This window comes from Rhea americana, unplaced genomic scaffold (genome assembly GCF_003343005.1).
Source record: "Rhea americana isolate MKP2758 unplaced genomic scaffold, rheAme1 scaffold_92, whole genome shotgun sequence".
Taxonomy (NCBI): domain Eukaryota; kingdom Metazoa; phylum Chordata; class Aves; order Rheiformes; family Rheidae; genus Rhea; species Rhea americana.
Genome location: NW_028187111.1, coordinates 536,569 through 554,868, shown reverse-complemented (window position 1 = coordinate 554,868; position 18,300 = coordinate 536,569). Strand labels below are relative to the sequence as shown.

Sequence of the window (18,300 nt, the reverse complement as noted above, 5' to 3'; positions counted from 1 at the left end):
CCGCTGCCGCTGCCGGTGCGGTGCGGTGCGGTGCTCCCCGAGGGCGGCGCGGCGCGGCACGGCGAGGCGCGGCACGGCGCGGCCTCTCTGGGCCCCGGAGCCGGCAGCCAATCGGAGGGGCGCTGCCGGGCCGGAGCTGTTTACCCGGTCTTGGCCCGCCTCCCCGTCGGGGCGCCGCCGAGGGGGAGCGGGCGGAGGGGGAGGCACGGCCGCGGTGGGGAGGCGGCCGCGGCGCGGAGCCGCGCGGAGAGCGGAACAAAGCGCCGAGGCGCGGTGCGGGGGCCGATGACAGCCTGGCCCGCGGGCTCCTCTCCCGGCTGCGTCTCCCCGGCCGGGGCGACCCGCTCTTGTACCTGACCATGACCCCGCGCCGGTCGCGGCTGGGCCACGCTGGCGTCTGCCGCTGAAGGGACTGGCTTCTTGCTGACCTGCCCCGCTCCCTTCCTCCTTCTCCTCCTCCTCGCTGCTGAGGGCCGTCGCCTCTCCCCGGAGACCTGCCGGAGTGATGGGCTGCATCGGATCCCGGACTGTGGGTAAGGCGTTGGCGGGGACGGCACTAGTGGATGCTCGGGCAGTCGCAGCCGCTGGCTGATCGCGCGGCGGCTCCCCGCCAGCTGGGCGCAGGTCGTCCCTCGCAGCCCCCCTGCTCRGTGCCGAGGGCCCGTCCAGCGCCATTAGTTGCACGGCGGCTCCCCGCCTCCCGCGGCCCCGGCGCCCCGCGGCGCGGCGGGGCAGGCAGCGCCGGCGGCCGCGGGGCACTGGCGAGTCGCCGGCCGCTGGCCTAGGTGCTGGCACACGGGACGGGAGGAGCAGCGCGCAGGGCTTCGGGGCATGCCTGGCCTGACGGGGATGTCTCCCAGTGTCGGCCGTGGTGGAAGGTCGGGGAACATGTGGGTCAGTGCAGTGCCGCTGGGGAAGGGGATGTGGTGTGCGGGGCGTGCCTCCCCAAGCAGGACCAGGCGGCCAGTGGCTCCCTCTTTTCCTCAGTAGTGGGCTTACCGTTGTCTGAGTATACCCATAACATACCCCATTGCATGATCTGCACGTCTTCTCCATTCCCCCTTCCCTCTACCCAGGCTTCAATGGAGAATAGCAAATAAAATTGAATCCCTCCCTTCTCATAGAGCCATTGCAAGGGGGCATAGTGGGCAGAATAGTGTCTTTTCTCTGAGCCTCATACATTTTTCAGCAGAGGATCCCAAGCCTTTAAGCTATGTAATCTAGTTCTCCCCTCCTACACACATGCAGATACCAAAAGATCCCCTGATCACTGAGCGTAGGTCTTCACAGGGAAAAGCAGCATCTTGTGGCACACTTCCCTCCCCACAGGAGACTTTCCTTCTGTGCAAGCCATGTATACAGACATGAGTTATATGAGCATGTGGCATTCAAGACACCAAAACAGCACCTGAGAGAAAAGCACAGCTCATTTGATAGAATACCTTCCTCTCTTATGCCTTTCCACTAAGCACACAGGCCCTGTGTCATCCATGGGGAAATGAAGCCTTTGAAAGCAAGGGGGCTTGAACCCAAACTAAATCTGAGGGACCATGCTAAAGCCTGATGCTGTGATACCTCTTCTTGTCTCAATAGGAAAGCCCTTTGCTGGTGGTGAGCACTTCCAGGAACCCTGTACTCCTGTAGCAGCAAACTTTAAACTAGAGACTCCAGTTTCTACCTTAAGATTTAATTCCCACATCTAGCCAATGTCTCTTGCCAGTCTGTACTGTCCTCATGGCCTGAAGAAGTTTCCTCTGTCTTCCATAATGACCACGTGGTGCAGTTAACTGAATTATTTCCCTTAAGATTGTTCATAGTTATCTGGAGAGTCCCAATCTGCGTGTCTGTAGCATCTCAAAACACATATTCCCTCGCTCTCCTGCCTTTCCCAAATCCTCCACACATACATACACAGTAGGTTGGACCAACTGCCAAGGACATCATTATCCTTCTAGCTAGCAAATTATCTGTACCACCTTTGTCAATGAATGTCTGAACTAATAGCATTAATTTCTGATCTCTCTTCCCTCAGCACTATTCAAAAAATAACAAACACATCTGAAAACATCCACTCTCCATTGTGCAGAATGATACACAGCTTTCATACATAACCAACCAGATATGTGTTCCTATATATGGCAGTATTTTTATGATCTGTGACCTGGAATATTTTTTGCCAAAAAAGCCTGTGCAATTGAACTGTTGCAAGTATCATATACAATATTAATACTATGCAGATATGTGCACATACAAAAAATATAAAAGAGCATCTGTGTATTAAAATGATCATGGGATAGTGATAGTGGAAAATTCRGCTTCTGTGCACAAATTGTACTCCTAAAATACGGCCCTTAATATTAGAGATACCAGACTTTTCATACTGTATTGACTTTCTGTTTCTACAAGAGATACTCATTTTAGATACTGAGAACACAGTGGACATAAGGGACCTATTTATGCTATTCCTAGTTAACTAACTGAGGAATTTTTCTTGAGCTCATGTTATGGAGGTTTGCGTTAGGGGATTTGTAAGGCAATGATTCTAATCTCTGTGTCAGTCAGATCTGAAGGTAGGAATGGTGCCTGATGCCTGCATGGTGGTAAACCTGTACACTATTTTGCTTCAGTAGGGGCTTCATGTGTTTAGAGTCCTAGAGGTCAGCCGACTAATGTCTGGGTTTTACTTGGACTCCCTCACATTAGTAGGTTTGTTCAGAACAATTCTTGTTGGATAGCATAGAATATGCGCTCCAGCTTTCTGGGAGATATTGGGAGGATTATTCAGGCCTACAGAAAACAGTATTTTTAAGTGCTAGGTCTGACCTCTAAGATGTTGTTGAAAACTAAACCACAAGCATGACGTAGAATTTTGTGTTCTTGCTGTATGGTATATCTCATTATTTTTGCAGAATTAGCCTAATTTATGGGCTCTATATTGCCTTCCCAAGACCAAGCAGGTTCTAGAGATAAGGATGGTACACTTCTGTTGGTTTTACCTCTGAACTTGCATGTAGAAGATCTTGGGTTCCTTAACTTGAAGTTAGAATTTGGGTTCTTTAACTTTTAGAAATTAGTACTAGAAAGCTCCTAATCAGTCACATTTAGTTTATTCACCACACAAGGTCCAAAGCAGGATTGTGCCCCAAGCTTGCTGCAGGGCTTTTTCCATTCCAGTTTTAAGCAAATCACATGGTTTATCCATCTCCTGCAGGGACATTTTGCTATGATCTAGTTAGTTAGATGTCAGAGTTTGCACATGTTTAGTGATATGCATCTTTACATTTTATTTCCTAAATATGATTTTTCTAGTTATTCCTTCCCCGAGAAAAAGTAATTGAGAGAGTCATAACAGAGTAGCTCCATATGCATAAGATCAAAATGGAGTCATGTAACATCCTTCAGTCTGTGAGAGGACACCAGAAATCACAATGGTGATGATCAGGTTTGGATTTCCTGGGGTGTGAGAAAAGGTGAAAAGTGATCTTAGAAGACTAAGATGATACCCAGTCTCATTCTCTGCACATACACCCACTGTAGCACACCTCAGTGTGTTTTGTGTTACATAGTATGATAGCAGGTATGCAACAAATAGGAGGCCTCATGAGCATCACAACTGGCTTCTGCCCCTGATAACAGCTAGCCATTAGGTCTATTGGGGATAATTGCCCCATCATAATTCCTGGAAAGCTGTGTAGTGACTATCATGTTGGCTGGGTCTCAATTTCAGTGATTATAAAGGAGATTTTGACTGAGGTTACTGGACAGTACAGTCTGTAAAATACAGGTGGGATCTTAGCAGATATTTGAGTGTGAACTATGTGTGGTGATCAGCATGATTATTGTCAGTAATTGAACTGACTGATTTTAAGGTAGTTCAGGCCTGCCTGCATGTCTGAGTGCATTGTAGTTCTAGTCTAAATGCGTTACAGTTGTACCATTGACTACGATTTAGACATATCCTAATATGAGTTGTTCTGACTGGTGTGGCAATATTTCTCTAATTTCTTGAATGGATTTAAGTGAATGGAAAACTCGCACTTATTATGCTCATGCATGCTCTCAGTTTTTCCAGTGGTGGCGCTGATTTCTCTGATGTCTTCTTACAGAAGACTGCAGCAAACGTGTTTTGTGAAGTGACATCACATGGTTGCAAAATATTCAAAGAAATTACAACCAAATAGTGTTTGATGGTGAGGGGGGAGAGACACTAGAGATGCTCATATTGGCTATAAGAAAACTTTCCTTATATCCAGTATGAGCATTTTTAGTTTCTTCAACTTTTCTGACAGTGAGAACAGTTGAGCATTGGGACAGGTTTTCCACAGAGGTTGTGTGCAGTGTCCATTCTTGGAGATTTTTAAGACCRGTTTGGAGAAGACTCTGAGTAACCTGGTCTGACCTCATAGCTGACTCTGAGCAGCAGATTGGGCTAGATGACCTCTGGAGGTCCCTTCCAGCTTGAGTTATCCCATGACATAAAACCTGCAGTGTGACTCTCTGAGTCAGCTTTGACCCAGTGCTGCAGTCATGTGATCGTAAGCCATTGTGCTGCCAGAGGACCACAGGTCCTCTGCACATCCTTAGTACTTGCCTATTATACCTTCCCCCCATTACCACTTTTCTTTAACTGCTTACATTAGAGTGTACCACAGACTGCCTCACCACAATAAACCCAGCTGTCACCTGAAGTCCTCACCATATTTGTTTGGTCTGGCAGCTGAGCAAGAAACAGCCCAGGTGACAGCTGGTTTAGGCTGATATCACTTTCAGACGACCATGGGTGGCTATGCAGACAGAAAAGGCCATGCTTTTTGTTTAACAGTTTCTGGGTCAGATCGGACTGCCAAAGCCAGCTAGCTAGTTTACTGGACTCTGTTCTACAGCAGATACTCAATGGACTGGCAGAGGGAGAAATCACTGTAGAAGCCAGTAGGTTAAAGGAACATGTGCTTTCTCTGTGCTCCCTCATTGTCTGTGCTACGCTAAGTGCAAATGAATGGCTCAGTAGGAGAAATGGAACCAAACACCATTTCTATTCCAGTCACTTTAGATTCAGCAAAGTGGAAGCAGCACAGGAGACTAGCAGGAGAGGARTAAGCAGACGGAGGAATCAGTGAATATCCTCTTCACTTTTCTCCTCACTCATCGCCCAACAAATCTGAAGATGTCTGAGGTGAKGTAARCATAGTCTATGCAGTTGGGAGTATGAAAAGGTGAAACATACTCTACATACATACAGACCAAGGGGCCCCAGTGTTCTTTTCATCTCTCCTTCACCTTCAGTATATCTGTAAGCCAGGGAAGAGACAGAAAGAGAGGGAAGACAATATGATAGGAAAAGGCAGAACAAAAGAAAGCTGAGTCAGAGCATGAGGGAATAATCATCTACTTACATGTACATGAGTGGAAGGAGGAAAACACAGGGCTTTGGGCAGTAACCTCCCTTATGTAGACAATGTGGGAAAAAGAGTGGGAATAAATGAAGGACATCAGGGCGTCTTCTTCCTCTCATACCTAGGGACGAAAAAAACAGAGCAGAGGTATAAAGGAATACATTTTCCACCAGGTCAGCCTCCTTTGTGTTTGATCTCACTACTCTTGTTTCTTCCCAGTCTGGCCTTCCTTCTTTTGTAGCAGTTTCTCCATCTGATCATTTTAAAAACTCATCTAAAGAGCTCTGGGATAAGAGCTTATTTCTGCCGGTGAGGACTTGAACAGAGGCTCTCCCTGACCTAGAAGCCGGTTGTTATGAAATGTGTGCGAACTGATTGTCTTCAAGACTGTTATATTCCTTTTCAGGTTATTGGTTATTGGTTTCAAAGTTCTTGCAGGGAGAGGGGTAACAAATAGTGCACAATGAGACAATACTCTTCTGCATGTTACTTACTGACCAAAGTCATTTTTTAGGAGAAGGTGGAGAAACACACTACATGTCATTTTGAGAAACAGAACTGAAGAACAGTATACTGGCTTTGTGAACTGTTACAGGGAGTATTATGAGAGACTTATGAGAGAAATGACAAAGCAGCTGAAGGCAAAATTGAGCTAATGGATACTATTTTCATTGGCATAATAGATCTGGAAGCCAATGATTCTGCTGTAGTCTGATGTGTGTTGAAGCAAAGAATGAGAACTGATCAATAGTTACTTGAATCTATTTTCTTGGGAAGTAGTAGGAGAAAAGTAGTTTTTGGCTCATTTAAGGATATACTCTCTGCTCTGACAACAAATAATGATGATGCTAGGCTGATACTTAAAACAGCAAATTCTGGATAACTTGCACTCAAGGGTTTTTAAACAATTGGATAAAGAATTAAAGCTGAAGATTTATTTCTCAGTAAGTTTTGAGATAGCAATGAAGATCTAGAGGTGAAATGTTAGAGTTGCATAATGACTTTAAAAGTTCTGTGGGATAACCTAGGAACTTCATTTTGTTGATGTGATATAACTCCCAGTAAAACAGTGTAATGATTCATCCAGAACTCTATTAGTGAAAATATAAAGAAGAACCATGTGCCAATCAGAGTGAATTTATGTAAAACAGAACCTGTCAAGCTAACTTCATTTCATGCCTTTTCTTTTATGAGATTCCTTCCAGACAAGCCAATAAAGGTAATGGATCTAGAATGCTATATTAGTAAAAGACAAAAACCACTGATCAGTTTGCAACCAACTTAGTACCACATGAATTTTTGACAAATGATATATGAATGTGGTACATATTAAATGCATCAGAATTCAATAAGTATTAAAATAACAAGAGAGAATCAGTTGCTTACATGATTCCATATTTCTCAATACAATTGTCATTGCCATGTGATTTAACAAGTTGCTCAAATATTTGAGGAAAATCTAAAAAAAGACCTGATAAACTTTGTGGAATCTACAAATACTGGAAGAACTGTTAAAAATGAAAATAAAAAGTATAGGTCACTAGCATGGAACAATTTGATTTGTTTGGAGTACTGGATCTTGACAAACAGTATGCGTTTCAGTCTGACCAAATATAAATTCATACATCTAGTGACAAAGAGTTGGACAATATTTACAGGACAGAAGCTCAGTGCTGGAAAGCAGTTACATGGGAAAAGACCGAGGAGATCTGAGCAGATAGTCAATAGAGCAAAAACCTCTATTGTGGTGCTGCGGCCAAAGCAGCTAATGTGACTCTTTGATCTGTAAAGAGCTGAGTATTGAACAGGAGAAGAGAAGGTTGTATTTTCTCTGCATTTAGCATTTATGAAAAAAATATTGAACTATTTTATCTAATTCTATTGTTCTCACTTTGAGAATTGCAACAAAACTGAAGAATGGTCAGAAAAGAAATGTGTGAACCGTGAGTAGAAACTTAAATGGGTGATCTGGTGACAATCTTTAAGTACTTGAGTGGAGAAAAGAAGCTCAAAGCCATCTGACTCTACAATTTAGCAGAAAAGTTAAGACACAATGGATGGATAGCAGATACATTCAGACTAGAAATACAGCACAAAGTCAAACAGTAAAAATACTTAACTATTAGAATAATATACCAAGAATTGTAGTGAATTCTTTGTCCCTGATTATGTAAAAATCAAGATTTTTTTTTTTTTTTAAAAAGATGCCCTACAGTTAAGCACAGCAATTGAAATTATAATTAACAAAGAGAATAAGTTTGGCCCCTCTTATAGTAGGGAGTTTAGATTAGACAATCAGTCTTTTTTTGGTGAATTTAAACCACAAGGTTTCAAGTACAGGAATGTATTTATAAAATAGAAACTTATTAATTGAAACATTCTGGGAAGATGTGGTTGTATGCGTAGAACCTAATCAGATATGGTTTATGGGGAAACCTGTATTAATTGGAGAAAAATAGTTCAGTGATCCAGATGGCTAGCATGTGAATTGAAATTCCAGACCTAAATAAGAAAAAACATTTTTAGAGGTTATACCGCTGACTAGCCAGGATGATGATAGGAAACTGTTACAGGAAGATCAGAGAGGTTGTGAAGGCAGGAAACTCAGTAGTAACAGGAGACTTCAGTTAACCCTATATGTTGATTGGCTAAGTGACATGTTCAAAGATTAAATGTTTACTTCAGGAGTCAGTCAAGGAGCCCACAAAAGTTGAGTGACTCTTGGCATGGCCTGGTGAAGTAAGTGGGACTTAGTGAATGATGTTACTTTTAAAGAGGTTTTAAGTGACTCAGAGAGATTTAAGACCATAGCATGAAAAAAAAGGAATACTTTTTCTGGATCTGAGCTTACTGTATTGGAAATTGCAGAGGTTCATCTACTATAACCTTTCTTTATTAGGGATGTATCAGATCAACTTCAAATTGAAGCCTCAGCAGACGAAGTTAAAGAGCGGGTAATAAGTCATCGGATGACATTCGTGCAAGATTTTTGGAGGATGTCAGGGCTAAAGAGCGAAACTGTTTATTATTGTGTGTAATGCTTTACATCAAGAAGATTGGAAGTTAGCTAATGTGATGCCAATTTTTAAAAAGATTTTGAGATCTGGGAAACTATAGGCTAGTAAACATGGTGGGCCTACAAGGCAATTTAGCAAACGTTATTCCAAAGAATAGAATTAGTACATACCTAGACAAATAAGATATGCTGAGGAAAGTTAACACTGCTTTTGTTAAAGGAAATCATGCCACACAAATCTTAGAAGGGTTGAGTGAGCATGTTGACAAAGGAGATCCAGTGGATTTCCAAAGCACATTTCTAAAGGTGACTCACCACAGCCTGTTGAAGAGACTCTGCTGTTGGATTAAAGGGAAGATCCTGAGATGATTAAGTAATTGGGTAAAGGAGGGAAAAAGGATTATTAAAAGGGACATGAGTCAGGGGGTCATGTGAATAGACTTATGCTTTCTGCTTGATGGATGTTTTTCTAGCTGGTGCCCCAGGGGGCCAGGGAATTAGCTCAGAGTAGAAACAGGTTCTTTCCAGGAGGGTTCCTCATCCTGTGCTGACAGGAGGGTTCTTCATCCTCTGCTGACAAGGAGTGGTCTCACTACTATGTGTCTGGATGGGATGTGAGGGTGAGGAAATTGAGCAATTGATGCATGAATGCAAAGATGTATTCTCAAGGCATGTTGTCTAGCTGTTCAAAGCTTACTAAAGTGGTGTGGGGATTGGCTAGGAAGTCACAGGCCAAGGCTTGAGAAGGAGCTCCATGAAGCTAGGATTTGGAGGGGGCTGGCCTCCTGTAGGACTCACCTGAGGTAGGAGATAGTGGTATGATCTGGGTATTCTACCCTGTGTGCCAGGCAAGTATTGTGAGATTGCCCCAGTCCTCTCTCAGCCTCAGGCCCATCACCCCCTGACAAAGAATACACAGGAAGGACTCTACAGTGATGGAGCAGTGATGGCTGGAATACAGCGGCCCTGACTCACTCTCCACCTGAAGCCAACAGGACCCTGTTAAGCTTGAAGGAGCACTCTATAGCAGTACACAGCTGCTGGACCCCACCAAGCAGCAGTTGAAACTGAATGCCTTCAGGGTTCCTTTAAGATAGCTGTTACCTCTGCTGTTAAGCACTTTTTCCAGGTTGGGCAACCAGGAGGAGAAGGAGGACAAATGACAGACTGTCCCTGTACGGTCTTAGATCAGATAGARTTTGTGAAAGATGCTCTGGATTGGGATCATGTGGCCGTAGCCTGGGTATATCACATAAGCCAGCGCAAACCTTAGCCACAGTTAGGTGGCCTTTGCTAGGATCTGTGCTAAGGAGTGATACTCAGCAGCAGTTCCTCGGTTTGCAGAAGACCTGCTTTTTTTGGCAGGAGAGCTATCATGGCCATCTGGCACGAAAGGCAAAGCTCTTCACCCCTGAGAGGCTCAACCTGGCAGAGCCTGGAGTTTCGTTCCTGGGCGTGTGGTGGAGTGATTCTGAGATCTCAGCCACAGTGAGCAGGAGCTCCAGTGAGTGCTGGTCAGCCATGCTGACCACTGGGTACTTTTTACTTTTGCCTGGCAAACACAGAAATCAATGTTATCCAAAGAGAAGTGGGCTGCAGAGAGGTCCCTTGTTCTTTCTTGCATCACTCTGGATCCACATAAGTAGTTCTGTCCTTTGCCAGGATGCAAACCATATGTTTTTGTCACCCCTCTTCTTCTCAAGACATGGAAGAAGCAAGTGCCATGATCCATGTCCCCGAGGAGCTGGATCTGCAATCACACAAAGGTGTCCTGCGTCTGGTGTTCTTYCAGTGCTTGCCTGGCTTCATGTAGCACCCACTGAATTGCTGGGAAAGCTACCTCTCCAGCCCCAGAACATCCTGTCTATTCTGCCATGTCCCTTCAATGGCTTGATGACTTTATGTAGTTGCAGCAAAAGAGCCTGGCCTGCAGCTTCCTACTCTACCTTCCAGCACCACTGGGCTGAGGGAAAGGCATGCATGTTCTCTCACCTTTTGACCCAGAACTCCTGAGAGGCTGTTGTTAAAACGTCATCCTTTAGGAGGTGGTGCCCCATCCTTTAGGAGGTGGTGCTGACTGCCATGGATGGTAACGTAAGAACAATAATCTTGAAACATGTTGTGGTGTGAAACAAATGCCATTCAGCCAAGAGTGGAATTCAGCCAAGGAACTTACTGGGCAATGGTAGTGGTGGTGCCTGTGGTAGCAGCAGTGCTGTGCACCAGCAGGAACTGTTGCCAGATCTGTGGGCCCCACGGTACAGAGCACGATTCTGCCCCATGGGTCCCTTTCCCTCCCTGATGGGCCTCCATCTTCACTGATGAAGATGAGGTTGTAATCTGCTGTGGCGGGGGTCAGCTGCATCCTCTTCCCAGAGCAAAGAGTCTCCAGCAGGTGGCACAGCTTGTCCCTCAGCATGATGGGGCTGAGGAGCTTTGAGATTGGTGTAAGCCCACAGTGTTTGTAGTGCCCCAKGGTCTCCAGACTGGAGCATTTCTGTCATTCTCTCAATAAAGATCCCCAGCAGAGCGCAGCCAGCACATTTTGGTCTGACTCCTCCCTTGATGCAAGGGCAAGCAGCAGAGGGAGGTGCGCACCCCTTCTGGAGACTGGAGGGAGCTAAAGGACAACGGTCACCTCTAAAGGTTGTTTCATGTTGGGGAATATGTGCTTGGGGCAGCAGGGAAAATCATAGGGTGGGTTTAGGGGTAGAGGTGTTGGTGGCTGTGATACTGAGCTATGGCACCACCCTCACAGGCCCAGGGCATGGGTGATTAGGGCGGGGTTGGTGACTCTGTGCTAGTAGCTGAACCTGGTGAGCTCAGCCCCTGCAGTCTCACTGCTGGCAGGTCTTTGGCACATTACCTGGTCGCTTGTGGAGTTGCAGTGCTGTGTCTAGTGGGGACGGCCCAGGCACCACTGGCGGCCTCCTGGGAGTGGGAACAGTTTCTCCCTCGGTGCCCTGGACATCTGGAGGGAGCCAAAAGCATCCTGGGAGCTGCACTGGGGTCACTGGCATGGAAAGAAGCGGGTTGATGAGGAAGCAGGAGCAGGGGACTGCCTGAGGTCACCCTGACAACCCGGATGGGGGACGGATAGCTGTTAGGGGGAGCATCAGGAAAGCTCCAAATATCCCTTGCAGAGATGTGAATGTACAAGAAGATTCCTGATGTGGAATAATAAGGGACTTTGCAGCTCCCCATGCCCTATGCTGGCAGCAGCACATGAATGGGACTTCATTGGCAGCGGGGCAGGATGTGATGGCAGGAGGCATCCTTTCCAGYCCTGCAGGAGAGGGCTGATGGGGAATACCAGCTTCCCCAGGGCAAACAAGGGGAGGATGATGAGGAGAGAAGCATTGTGAAGGACTGTGAAACAGAAGTTAGCACCACGTGAATACCTCTGTCCTGTACRGGCTTGAGTAGAATGGGAATGCCCAGTGAGAGTCCCTTTCTTACTGCATCCCAGATGGTCGTCTGTGTTGCCTGGAAGAAGTCTGCTAAGACTTGGAGGCCATTGTCATGGCCCAGAGCCTCACTGCCCCTGGCAACTCCCACACTTCCGATTTTGGGTGGAGGATGATGACTGGAAGGCAGTAGTCTCTGTGCCTCCTGGTTGTAGAAGAAAGAGGCTTTGACCATTGCTGCTGTTCCACAAGGTGGTGGCTGATGGACACCACGGCCAWGTATGTGATGGCTGTATTGGGCAAGATCACAGCCACTTGGCCATACAGTTTGGGGTGTCAGAGCCATACTCCAAAGCTGATGGGGGGACAAGTAAGAAGAGGTAAGCCTCAAACTGATAGTTAGACTGCAGCTGCCCCGTATGTTGATATTTTGGAGCAGGGCTCTTGTTCTCCTTCTTCTCCTGACTTATTCTGCTGACAGTGGCTTCTGATAGTTCTGCTGGCAATAGAGTTCCACCTTGGCCTCTTGACATCATCCTGGCAGTTGTGCAGCCTACCACATGGGTTATGGGGGAGAAAGGGACTGGAATGTCCCTTGGATCAGGGGCCCTCCTTCTTCAGTCTATTTCAGCTTTTCCATACAGGCAAGGAAATGGGAATGTATGTCTGGGATGTTTTGTGAGTATTTGTCTGTGATAATAGTTAGGAGAGCCTCCAGTAGAAGAGTACAGGTGACTGAAAGAGGGAAATGGAGCAGAGGACTGAGAGAGGGGAAGAGGCATGGGCTTCACAGGCTGCATTGGATGGCAGGGATTGGAGCAGAGCTGAATGGGAGAAAAAAAGGAGCAGAAGCAGAAAAAGGGAGCATGGAAAAGGTATGTAGGGGCTCAGGAGGGAAGAGATCCTGGGGAGGGGAATAATGTGAGCAGGAGATCCTATGGGAGAAAGAAGGATGGGAGACCATGTGTGTGTAGGACATTAGGGAGAGGGAGAGGAAGGATAAAGGAGGGGTGAAGGGTAGCAGTAAGGTGCATGGGAGGGAGGCTCCATTTTGTCCCCTCCCTGAGTCCTTCTGTGAACTGCAGGACCTGGGAACCCCAGGATGTAACTGGGATGTGGGCACTAAGTGGATGTGAGGGGCAGCCAGGGCCCTCGGAGACCTTTGGCTCCTGCTGCGTGGGATGGTGCGGGATTACGTTCTGACRGTTAGTGGAGATGGAGGTGTCAGCAGCAGAGCAGTGGGAACAGTTCCGGTGGTAACACTGGCTAGTGACAGCTTTCTCTTCCTGCTCCAGGGTGCAGGGAAAGGAGCTCAGGGAGAAGACTATGTTGCAGTCTGCCTGTTGACTCTTAGGGAGCTATTTGGACGGTGTTTTCTCCTTGCTGGTAGAGATGAATCTACAGAATATAGATGTTAGAATTAATGTTATTCTTATGCTCCTTGACAGTACCCATGTGACATCTGGCTAAAGAGATTAAAATTTAAACACATAGGGAAAGCAACATAGAAAACTGCCTGCTGTGTATTACTTCCRTAATGTTGGCTATAGGCCAGCCAAAGAGGGATGCTGCTTTGGTTCGTACTGACGTGTTCATACTTACTGTGCTGAATGAGGCCCCCAGGGACACATTCTCTGCACTTCAGAGAAGCAGCGAAGAATGAGGATAAATCTGTTGCTGCTGTTCAGGCTGGCTAATGTTCTGCAGATGAGACAGGGCTTTGAGTTTTTTTATTGTGTTAATTGGATGCGTTTCTCTTTGCAGTACCTCCTTAGCTTAAATGACATGATTGCTTCTCAGAACAGCACTGCCTGTGTCTAACACTAGGCTCTGTGTTCGTCTCCTCTCAGTTGCAAGGATGTGGTATGCAGTAATCTTTAGAATTAGTTTGAAAATTTCCAGTCAAGAAGGAAATTGTTGTTCTTGGAGCTTTGTTCATTAATTCTATTTCCTAAACAGCTCTGTTGCATTTACAAGTTAAAACCATTGATATGGACCCAAAAGGAGCCTGTCTGCAGAGGCAGACTGCAGAAAGGGGCAGAGCATAGAATCATAGAATCATAGAATTGGTAAGGTTGGAAGGGACCTCTGGAGATCATCTAGTCCAACCTCCCTGCTCAAGCAGGGTCATCTAGAGCATATTAGACAGGTTTGCATCCTGGCAGGCTTGGAATATCTCCAGAGAAGGAGATTCCACAACCTCWCTGGGCAACCTGTTCCAGTGCTTTGTCACTCTCACAGATCTTAGATTGCCAAGAACCAAAGCAGAGATCCTGAGAACTGCTCATGTGATGCCTAATTTTTCAGATATTTCAGATCTTTCAGTGTTTTCATTTTTGATTATAAGTTTCCAAGGCATGTGTTTCATGCAGACCAAGATGCTTCAGTGCTTTGATGAGCACCAAACTGCTCAGCCCTACCTTATCCATGAAAAACAGTCATTTTTCTGTTTATCTTCTACAAGTGGTTCAATTGTTAGGTATATTCTGAAAAAATCAACAGCAGGTAGCTAATTTCTTTATTTGTTTATGCCATACAAGCTAGACAACTGACACAATATGTGAGTAATTCAGGTTCATTTCTCAGCTTTTCCTGGGAGAATTTGAATGCTCTCATATCCCTGTGGTGATGTGGAACCATTAGGCAGGGGCTTATTCCTTTCCTCAGTGTTGCTCTTTATGCTTCTTTTGAATGACTGTCTGTCAAGCATTCAAGGAAAAAAGTAATTCTGTAATTCTGTATATCAGTAATTTCACTATCTGTCCGTCTGTCAGTCCTTCTCAGTAGCTTTTCTACTTCTTTGATTTCAACAGTATTTGACAAGATATTATGATGTTACATTTGACAAAGATGCTAAAGTCYTATGAGTATCGTGAAAAAGCATATTAGGGAAAGAACCATTTAAAGACTGATCATAATTACCATAATTGCTTTTCTTGTTTTCTTGGTTGTTCAAGGAAAAAGAGAGGGGAATGGAAAAGAATAATTGAGCTAGTTACTCTAAATATTGATCTTCACCTACTAGTATCAAATGATGTTTCTGCTCCCTGCTGGAAAATAAAACTTGAGAAACAAAAGAAAATTCACTAACAGAGAATAACAGCAGTGCCAGAAATTCACTGTAATTAGTAAGTTTCTTCTTGACACAAGTCCATGTTGGATATATGGTCCACATTTTCACAGCATCATGTCAGCCTCATGACATTTCCAGTTGGAAGGAAAATTGAAAGTGTAAGATTCTCAAACTGTATTATTCTATTTTGTGTCAAACAAAATAGAAAAAAAACAAATACGGGATTGCATATCTAGCACAAAAGTTACAACAGAACAGATGATTAAAGGCATATATGTAGATAACCTGACTTGAGCGTGTACCTTGTTAAATAAACAAAGCATGGACACATGTATCAAATTGATGAATACACAGTGGTAGTAAGAACTGAGAAAATATCCAGAGGAATCCCAAAGACAATGAACTTCTCAACATTATGACAGATAAGCAATATGAAATAAGGTGAATTTCTTATGACCACAGAAATGAAAAGAAAGATAAAATGAATTAACAAAACCAGAAAATATGTGCAACTAAGAAATTCTATGCAGAATGTAAATATATGATACAAAGTAAGGGGGAATCTGAGGCTACTGTAACAGAGAAAAAGTAGTAATACTAAATCAACATAGTGAGATAAGTCATTGAAACTAATCCTTGAAAGTGCCCAGTGCATTCATGAAAAAGGGCATTATTTCATATTGCTTGGGCATCTGAGTACATACATTTTCTATTTTTTGAGGGTCTGTAATTATAGATGCTCAAAACCCCCTCCTGGAGAATAAAGGGTTTTGACACTCTCTCTCCTCCACTTTTTTTTCTCTTTAAATACTTTTCTTCTTTTTAATTTAGAAAGGGCTGAGTTAAAAAAAATCTTTATTTTTACTTTAACAATACTGTAACAGTAAGAGAGAGAATATTTTTCCTCCAAAAGCTTAGAGGACCTGAGATGGAATATTACTTCAGTTGCTGATTATGATTGGAAGGTAACACAGAGCTCTTTTTCTGATGAATTTGTTCGAGTATTTTTAGTTAAATTTGTAAAATTTGAAAATACAAAGCAACCGTGATCTGCAAACAATGTGGCTTAATGTATTTATATGTTTCAATTCCATTGGTTTTATTTCACTGCTTTTTTTATTTAACTTCCCACTTACTCTTCAATCATCCGCTGAATCTTCCAGAGCAAGGATGGAATTTCTGATATTAAAAAAAGAAAAAATTAAAAAATTAATCTTCTTTAAGTACAAAGAAAAACAAAGCTCTTTACATCCATTGTATATACACCATACAGAAAATCAGAAACTCAATTTTCCTTTCATTATCTCATTTCAGAACATTTCAGTAAGAAATTGAGTTGCATATATTTGCAAAAATCCCACTTTAAAATGATCTTTATGACCTACTCATGCTTTAGAATGCTCTCTTCAGCTCTATACACAGAGAAGCAAATCCTGTTCTGTAAGAGGTGATTAATGATACAATTACAAATGGTATAGACATAATGGTTAGCAGAAGCTGGGATGGAAGATGGATAAGAGAAAGGAAAATATATTGGAGAAGAAAGATAATATTAAAAAGGCATACTGATGGAAGGGAGAAAGAGACAAATAGAGCTCAAATAGTTAAGAAGATAGCATGGAGAATGAAGAGATTGAATAGAGGTAATGCCAAGGGAAATAGCAGTTGAATTTTTGACATGATGCTGAATAATAGTGTACTGCTTTCAGTTCTTCTTTTCCCACTTCACTGTCCATGTTTCTTTCTGAATTTTCTTGTGCCTTTCCTTCCATCTGTCAGAGCAGAGCTTGGTCTTTCAGGTCTGTGGTTTGATATTGCTCTGGCAATTTCTAGCAGAAGAGAAAAAAAAAACTCACCTGTTTCCAGCTTTCAATAAGAAGCCCCAAGACCAATTCTAATTAGAACTCAGAGATTTGCTTTTCAGTCACAGTGTATGATGTTGTAAATGTTTAGCATATATTTTTGCATTTAAAGGCATTTAAATAATAGATATTAAACATATATTTTGTCCCAACGTATTTCTTATTCCTCAGTACCTGTGAAACTGTTTAGAGGAAGACTTTTAAATAATTAGTCGGTCTTCACAGTGCATGCGAAATCATACATCACTGGTTCTAGTAGATGAAATATTTCATCTGGAGGAAAATAATAATAAATACATTTTATATGCCTTTAGTTCTGTAAATATACGGGTATGGATTTTGAGACAAAAAAAGTTTTGATGTTAGTATTTGCTTCAGATATTTTATGCTACCATCTGCCAGAATAATATTTATATTTTGCACTAACACTTCTTGAAAATTGTCACTGCACTAGCAATACTGATAGCAAAAACTGAGTATGATTCTCCAAACTTTGGGGCTGTCAAGTTGCATACACTGAGCACCAAATTCCCTGATGTCCACCTTTCACTCTCTGAGTCTTTGCAGCGTGTTTGCAGAGCAGTGGTGCAGCCAGTTGTGCACTGCATGCTGAACATGCCTGGATGTCTAGGTGTCTACCTGGATGTGTAGGTCTAGTGAGGGCCACACTACTGCACTCAGAAACAGTACAGGAAAGAGTCTGAGGGTAAACAGAGGTAAAATGGCCATGGCTCTGCTGCCTGTATTGAAAGCATCAATGCCTACCCTTTGCCTCTCTAGCATCACTATCTAGATCAGCTCTTCAGCAGGAAGGCCCCAGCCCTCCCTGTTTAGTGTCACTGGAGGGTGGGAGATGGTGGGAAAGGATGGGGGGGGCTGCCTGTGCAGGAAGATAGCAATGGGATTCTTGCAAGCATAGGCCAGGGGAATGGGAGGAGACAGACCTGCTCCACCAAAACCTCCTGCAGCTCCTCAATGCCTCCCAGCTCCCCATGCCTACTCACATCTCCCAAGCTGCCATCCCTACTCCACTTTCAGCCCCCTCCTCCACTGACTTCTGTTGACTCTTCACCTCACCCTGACTACAATCAGTCCTTCCACCCATTCCTGTACCTGACYTTTCCTGATCTGCACCTCCTTATAGTGTCCCTTACCTGCTCTTCACTCACTTCTGCTCTCTGTTCCTTCATGATCAAGGGGGATCAAACACATTTATTTTAAGCCATCACTAGACCTTGTAGCAGATGCACCTGGGACTGTGACAATAAGACATCTCTGGGCTCTAGCAGGCACTTCCCCTTGCTAGAGATATTTCTGGCCTTAGAAGGTGGATAGCTTTGATTTTAACCCCCAAGTCCAAGAAGTTTCCTGCAGCACTGATGAGTGGGCCCAGTAAAGCCCTGCCCGTATAACTTGGATCCAAGCACATCCCAAATCTCCTTCTCTCACTTTACTGATTTCAGGCTTGCTAGCTTGATAGGTGGTCATACAGTCTCCCACAGCTTTACAAACCAAAACCAAAAAAAAAAAAAAAAAAGAAAAAAAAAAA

The 18,300-nt window shown here is 44.1% G+C and overlaps 1 protein-coding gene across 4 annotated transcripts in view; it reads left to right on the top strand.

Moving 5' to 3' along the window:
* The first annotated feature begins 205 nt into the window (after positions 1-205).
* FAM131B (family with sequence similarity 131 member B) overlaps positions 206-18,300 on the top strand; it is a 31,676-nt gene continuing 13,581 nt past the window's right edge. For 2 of the 4 annotated variants that reach the window (XR_014898186.1, XM_085324656.1), the window contains exon 1: positions 206-533. Coding sequence is in view for 1 of the 4 variants with exons in the window: in XM_085324656.1 (XP_085180782.1) it covers positions 506-533 (28 nt within the window). In the remaining 3 variants the exon portion in view is untranslated. Of the gene's footprint in view, positions 534-840; positions 895-5,147; positions 5,174-18,300 lie in introns of those variants that run through there. The other 2 variants (XM_085324658.1, XM_085324657.1) reach the window with 2 other exon arrangements.